Source organism: Brachyistius frenatus, unplaced genomic scaffold (genome assembly GCF_029030835.1).
Source record: "Brachyistius frenatus isolate BFR_SWC_R1_liver_20210118 unplaced genomic scaffold, ASM2903083v1 Contig_143, whole genome shotgun sequence".
NCBI classification, from domain to species: Eukaryota; Metazoa; Chordata; class Actinopteri; family Embiotocidae; genus Brachyistius; species Brachyistius frenatus.
Genome location: NW_027210742.1, coordinates 724,812 through 732,570, shown reverse-complemented (window position 1 = coordinate 732,570; position 7,759 = coordinate 724,812). Strand labels below are relative to the sequence as shown.

Below are 7,759 nucleotides of genomic sequence, written 5' to 3'. Positions count from 1 at the left end.
CGATAAATCGGTGACCCAATTGGTTTCTTAATTTTCACTCGTTGGTGGGAACAGCTTCAGATGAAGGGAGAAAGTGCTACTTGTATTTTTTTTTTTTGGTGAACTGCTCCTTTCCTGAAACAGGCTCCACAACTCCACATATGGTCATGATGTCTCCGCCCAGCACCAGCAAGGCTCCCACCGTCGTCTCTCCGCCCAGCGCGCGAGACGATCTGCACGAGAAGATAACAGCGGAAACTGGGTAGGGTCGGCCGGCACATGAAAAGCAGCCTCGGAGCGTGCACGGTTTACTTCGGAGACCCGACGAGCCGTTGCGCCGCTGCGATCCCTTTAACTTGCGCCGAACTTCGACTCGGTGGTGAGATCTGTGATCCCTGCGGGCGCTGCTTGCACCGACGCCGGCGGTGTTGCTCAACTTCGAGAAGTAGGTGGGTTTGCTGCGAGCTGAGACGGAATGCGCGGATTTTTGGTGGCTTGTTCTCCGGTGTTTTCACCTTGCAGCGTTGTCGTGACTTCAACCAGGATACCGTGGATGTCGAGTGTTTTTCAAAGCGCGCAATCTGCAGCGAGCATGCAGCATGATGTGGAGTTGCACCGCCTGTAACAGACTGTTTACCTGCGTGGAAACGGAGCGAGGTTGCACGTCGTGCCCGTGCAGAGGTTCCACGGGTAGCCGCCGTGCGTAACGCTGGCTCTCCATGGAGGACTGGCGGAGAAGCCGCTCATCACAACCCACGCTTTGAGAGAGTGACAGACACTTGCAACAAGATGAGTCAAGACCAGGACGGGATATCCTTACCGGTGCCTTGCTTCGGTGTCTCTCCCGCCAGAGAGACCCTCACCGGGGAAAACACCACCAGCAGCAGCAGCAACAGTGGAGGAGGAGGCGGCGGTGGCGGCGCCTGCGGAATCCCTGCAGCCGGGACTTTCTGGCAGGACTCGGTGGTGGGAGGCGGGGTGCACAGCCCGACCCCAGGTAGCTGCCCGTTGGACGGTGGCGGCTTGCTGTCCACCGGCAAGTCGGGCAAAAGCAGGCAGGTGACGGTGGCCTACGTGGTGAACGGAGAGGCGAGCCAGCCGAATAACGCGGAGAGCATGGCGCTGCAGTGCCTGAAGGACGCCTGCGACGCGGTGGGCAGCCGGCTGGAGACCGTCAACTTTGGCAAACTGGACTTCGGGGAGACCACGGTGCTGGACCGCTTTTACAACGCAGGTGAGTCAAAAGTGAAGGACGCCTCTGAAATCCTTCTACATCCAACACCCCTCAAAAAAAAAACTTCCCAAACTGCATTCATCAAGAGAAATTCTTAAATAAAGAAGACTGACATCACAGAAACATTATATCAAAGTAATAACTTTGTCTAGATGTGTTAAATCGTGGTCCTAAAATCGGCCCGTTTGTTTGGATTTACTTTTATTTTGATAGATTTCATAGGAATTAACTTAATATTTGATTAAGCCACAAGATATATGAGGGAAGAGTCGGCGTCGTTGCGTCATGGGACACAGGAACACCTTTCCTAGAAACTCCACTCAGGGGTCAAAGGTCACATGTGCTGCATGCCTCTGTTCTTGGAAACTGTTGGGCCAGTGGGACAGGTTGCTCAGTGCTCCTCAAACACAACACACAGCTGAGCATGTCAGGGCTAGAGGCTCATCATGTCACACTTATTTCCACACCGCAGTGAACAAAGCTGGAACTCATTGGGCAAAAAGAGCACCATTTGGGGAGGGGGTGGGGGGGGGGGGCTTGTTTGATTTTCTGCTCCACAACCTTGGTGGGGAGGGGGGTATTGTCGTCCTCCCCCCCCCCACACACACACACACCAACACACCAACACACATATAGTTTCCCTCCCTAGTATTGTGCTGCAGTGTCACGGTTTGGGCCGTGAGGTTGGACTTTCCACTGGAATCGACTCGCAGAGAAACAAACTTGAAAGCACTTTCCACCTCTTATGTATACTGTATTGTAGTAGTTGGCGTCTAATCCCCACTGGAAATGTTCAGCTGCATAAGCTGAGAAAACAACAAAAAACTCCCTGGAAAACCGACCTTTAGGCGATTTTTTTTTTTTTTTTTGGTCAAATAAAGAACAGTTGGGATGTTTGTACAAGGTTAGCGAGCGTGTTGAGCAGCAAGTGTCTGCATTTCACTGAGATAGTCGGTATCAGGATTTGTTCAGGCTAATATTGCAGAAATAAAACGACATAGCAGAGATTCTTATGGTACTATAGGTACTTAAAGGCTTGTCAGTGGTTAATGTGTGATCAGCAATAAGCCGCCGATAAGAACAATTTAACAGATTAAGTCATCAAGTGTTAGACGGTAATAAAAATCAAGACTACATACAAAGTCAACAACCCAAAACTTCTTGGTAATGTCTGACGGTCTTAGAAAAATGATCAAATAGGTTTAAATGTTACAGCTGATGAATCCGGTCACTTACTCGAAGGAACTAAACTAAACATCGAAGAAAAACAAAGTCCAGTTTTAATTTAATCAGCGTCTACTGGAGATAATCGAGCTCTCGTGATTCATTAATAACCAGAAAATAACCTTGCTGGTGTCCTCGCCAAGACGGTGTTACAGAAGCGACAAAAATAATTCCAAGACTTTGTTGTTCTTTTCTGTGCTGATGATTAAGTTTTCTATCGTTTGTACTTATCTAAAAAAAAAAATTTTTTTTAAAAAGTCCACATTCAGTTAAAGTAGAGTTAACTTGTATTTGAAAGCCATTTAATTTGACCTGAAATAACCTCTCAAATGCTAAAGTTAAATTGATTATTTGACTTGCATCAAACCATTAAAAGCCTTCCTAAGAGCGCACCAGTGGCGGTTGCAGAGCCTGTTCCTCCTAGAGAGGCTCGTCGCTTCTCATATCATAAGTTGTGCAAACACATCGAGTTCTCCGTATTCGGTTTGGTCTTCTTTCTCTCAAGTACTGTGGAATTTTCTCATAATACACATGGGAGAGTTGTGGCTTTTTCCCAGAAACTCGCCGCTGCCGCTGCCGCTGCCGTATCGGTTCAAACACACACTTGTTCATCCTCTTCCTGCACAAATGTGTGTTCCACAGATGAAGGCCAAACAACAACACAAACAAAAAACAACTTTAAACAATGAGCTCAGAGACTGACTGACAGCGTGTGGGTCCCTGTTAATTTGGAGGGACGTTTTTTTTTTTTTTTTTTTTTTTTGCCAGATTTTGAATACAACGAGAAGCTGTCCCCGACTGTCCTTAAATGTCCTCCTCACACGATGCTGTGGACAAAGAGGGCATTTGGCTGGAAGATGGCAGAGCCTGATTGCCAAACCCTCGGGCCATTACACAGGAAAAAGTGAGGAGAAAAAAATGGTTAATCGAATCGAATTTAATCACTGGGGGTTTTGTTCCCGACGACGGAGCTGTTCAACACAGATTCTGTTCATTGAGTCAGATTCAAACATAGTGGAGGATCTACAGTTTATGCTCTGGTTTCAGTTATTAAAAAGAAAAGAACCATGACTGAAAAAAAGTATATATATTACATATCTGCCAACTACATCCTCCGTTAATCACTTAAGGGAAATGTCCATAAAAGTTTACAAGAACCCGTCGTGACATCTTCCAGGGTCTTGTTTTATCGACCAACAGTTCCAAATATCGCGCGATGGTTCGCTCAGGCGCTTTGAAGGGCGGACCGATCGCTGACTCGTGGGTTTGGCCGAGTGCAATGACGTTGAAGTCAAGCGTTCGTTTCTTAATGTCGTTCCAGCGATAGTGGAAGAGTGGTCGAGCAGGAGATGGAGTGACACAAACTGTTTGAAGCAGCGCAAGCAAATATCGAGAAATGGAAGCCGTAGCAAGAACAATGCACCTCGCGTCTTTAAATTTACAACATTCAGAATATGGTGGTCAAAGCTGATTGGTTAAAGGCACTACCGTAGTTTCATAATTAACCCGAGGCCTACGCCCATTTAGAAGAAACGCCTGGAAACAATCTCCAAGACCCGGGAACTATCCACAAAGGGTATTTTGGGTCTCGTAAATATTGAGCTATTATTTAACTGGTAACATCAACTGTAGTTTGTTTTTTTAATGTGGAAGTAAAGTTATGAGGAATTTCCATTTCCTTTGCACCGCTGCCTCATGCAGCAAAGACTGACGGTGATATTTGGTGAAGCAAAAATATTCACATTTAATCCACCTGCTGATAAATGATTTTGGCTGCAGTGAGTGGTTTCTTCAACTGTACTTAAAAAAATATATTTTTATAAAAGTTGCACACAAAAAAAAAGCTCTGACTTTGTTCCTGTGATAGACTGGTTTTGCTGGTGGAAGATACAGACAGGCCAACAAACAACGTTTGTAGTCGAGCATTAATTTTGAATTTGGTGGCAGCACTCCCAGAATCCAAATGCTGAAAATTATCCAAGCAAATTTGACAACAGATGCACGCATGTAGAGGCAAAGTAGAAACGACCGACTTATTGAAGAGCTCTGAAATCAGAAACGCACGACGTGTAGTTGAAGGCTTTCGGAGGTGTTTCCGTGTTTTCTAAAATGTTTTTTTTATTTTTTTTCCATATTCTACTTTGGATAAAGAGTCGGGAGGAGGCAGCGGTTAGTTGTGTCTCACTGGATCGCCTTAATGGAGGATCAGGAGAAATAAAATGGATCGATGGTGATGAGCCTTGTAATGCACGGCAGCAATGATGATGCACACGAGTGGAAATTACTCGCTATGTTTAAGTGACACGGTTACTTCAATCGGCAGGGTAATTGCCGAGCGGACAGCGACGGGCCTCCGCTAATGGATCGTCCGCGTCGACTGTGAACGGCATAGAAAGTAATGGATTCGTCAATGATTGTTTCGATAAAGATAACCCGTCTCCTCAGCTGGATAAATGAGTGATAACACAATGGGAATCTGTTAAAAAAAAAAACGGCAGCTGGTGTTGGTATTTATCGGAGATCAGCCGTGCAGACTTGCGCCGGTCCGCATGTTTTAGCGGGTTTGAGCGTCGGGTCACAGCTTCGGTATGCAGAGCTTTTATCTCCCCCGTCGATCATTATTCTACATCACCGTGTCATTTATAGGCAGCACAATGAGTTTCTGAGCACTTCGAGAGCAGCTCCGCCTCTCGCTTCGAGTGTTTGCTTACCTCTCGTTTTGTGCTGAGAGCTCGACTCCGCCGCTCTGCACAGGTACAAACTCAACAAATTGTTTTTAGGCGGTCCACTCGTGGTTTTTTTTTTTTTTGTGTGTTTTTTTTGTTGCTTTGTAGTAGTGCTGGGAAGGCTGAGAGGAACACGGTGTCGAGCTCTCGAAAGGTTTTTATAGCATGTTAGCTTCTGCGAACCCATTGTGCCGCCGGTACATCGTGTCCGTGTGGCCCGCTGTGACCCCTTAACTTCTTAAACTTTACATTGACGTCATTACAGAAGCAGTATTTATCACAGAACGGGGAAACGACTTGTGAAACAAGCAAAGATGACGTGTTTCCTTCTTGCTTAATATTGCGAGGTTCGTGCTGGAACAGGTTGTTCTTTGTTTTTAATTGAACAGGTTAACAAATATTTTGCCCCTTGCAAAAGATCATTTTATTTTTGCAGTGAATTGAAATATGTTTCTGAATTTCACCCGTAGTTTTTCTTTTTGTTCCAGTAGGGACATGGAAAAGCAGTAGCGGAAAGTTTTGTCCCGAAAAACAGTAAAAAAAAAAAAAATTAAAGTACAAAATCACGTATTTATCCACTCAGTGGACAAGTTGAACAGCAGAACCCGCCTGCATGTCGTCACAAAGCAGGCGAAACATCTCACTGCTAGATGGTGACATGCTGTGGACATGTTTTGAGTCCCTTTTCCCGTTTGCAAAGTACCTGAGCACGGGTACATTGAAAGAACTGGAAATAGCACTCATGCTATACTCGTGCTAATTTGTCCCAATATTTTAATACACAATCCCTGTTGCAACAGAAGGATGTTTAGAACAGTGATGTCGTCCAGTTTCAGTCTCTCCGGCTCTTTCCTGCAAAAGTCAGCTTCTGTTTCTGTTTATTCAATCTGGTATTAGTTGATATTTAATGAATCTCTCCTCCGTGGTATGCATCCAAAACGGTGCACGGACGCGGTCCCTGCACGGTGAGTGAAGTCCCGCTATGTCCAGTGTCGACACCGCCGGGCGTCAGCTGACGGCTTCTTCGGCGGTAAGACGGTGCACTCGGGAGGCCACGCCGCTCCGAAATCCCATCAGCTGGCCCTCCGCTAAGTTGTTTATCCTCCCCTCCTGTTTACTCTGCATGCTTGGCTGCTTCTCAGAGGTGAGAGAGCACAAGGTCAGGAGGAATTAGCCCACGGGCCGCTCGCCGGCGTCTGGGGAGAGAGCTGCCTCCCCCCCCCCCTCCTCGGTGGGAGAGGTTGGCTGCAGGCGGAGCTGCCAGTGCATGTTGTTTTATTTCATGCTGCTGTTTCCCAACAGGATGCGGCGTGACTCAAAATCAGAAGCTGACATTCGTCGTCGCTGTGAAAGCCACATTACAATGGAAATATGTCAGTGGTTCGAACACTCAAGCGGGCTGTTGCATCCCCTTAAGTGCTCTTTCTCAGACATCTTTGCATGTTCCGCCGAATAATAACGGTAAAGCGTCCTCATGTGTTTCAACATGAGACAAGTCTGTTAAGAAGGGACTCCTTATAAAGTTTTTGTAAGCACAGTATAAACCTCGGGCTAAACCTCTTAAGTGCTCTTCAGAAAAATGACAGGAGGTGGAGAAGCGCAGTATCAAAGCTCCCTTTCAGGGCTGATCAGGGTTCATCTGAGGCTGCAGGAGGGGGAAGCTGGCGTCTTTGTGAAACCGGTGTGAGATCACGATATCATCATGATAAGCGGTGACTGGCTCCGAGATCTGGATACAAGATTTATTTTTGATTTGTTTTGGACGGCAGCTTCTCCGTCTCTGTTAAGTGCTCGACTCTTTCTCGGGTCAGAACCGCTGTTATTAGACGCTTCTTTTCCCTTCCTGCGAACACGCGGCTCCGTGCGACAATTTGACGACGCGCTCTGAGTATCTAATTCTGACATCGTAACCAGGCAGCGGTGCGTCGCTCAATTGTCCTTTATAGTTTGCCGCTTTTGTCTGACTCGTTTCAGTGGTTTGATTCTGCGAACACAACGCAAAGGTCACTGAGTGAAGTGGGTGCAAAACCGCTCGGGCGGCTGTCGGGAAAGAAAACAATGTTTTTGGGTGGCAAGAGTTTCATTTTACGATATCGGCTACGAGCTGTAGAGTGGGTGTATGCGTGGGAAAAGTTCTCTCGTTTTTTCTTCTCATAATAATATGTCTGGTCTCTTGGAGGGTTGCTACACACAGCCTACAAAACAAAAAGTCTTGTTTTTTTTAATTGCGTTCACGCCTCTGGAGTTTTCAATGACTACGAAGCTGGTTCACTTCTTACCGGGATGCATCGCCATGGTAACTGATGCTGCAGACAGAACCTGCTCCGGAGTACCAGTGCTGTAAAATCCAGACTTAAACCTGAAGTTACCTCGATTATCGCAAATCCAGCTTCCTTGTACAGGCCTCTGGAAAAGCAGACCAACCGTGGCTGTGCTGCAAATCCATCATATGCTGTTTTAGCAGCTAGTGTGTGACAATATTTGACTTCTATAAGTCAGTAACATACACCCGAATCAGCTTGATGCTGTACCTGAACCTGGTGAAGTGACAGTTTGGACTCAAAACACTGCTCTCCTTGTCAAACATGCTAAATCT

General features: G+C 46.4%; 1 protein-coding gene across 1 annotated transcript in view; it reads left to right on the top strand.

Annotated features, from left to right (window-relative positions):
• Nucleotides 1–202: 202 nt before the first annotated feature.
• The window catches only part of map3k5 (mitogen-activated protein kinase kinase kinase 5), a 60,469-nt gene continuing 52,912 nt past the window's right edge, over nt 203–7,759 (top strand). The window contains exon 1 of the mRNA XM_069715442.1: nt 203–1,213. Coding sequence (XP_069571543.1) covers nt 769–1,213 — 445 coding nt within the window. The 5' untranslated portion in view covers nt 203–768. The remainder of the gene's footprint in view (nt 1,214–7,759) is intronic.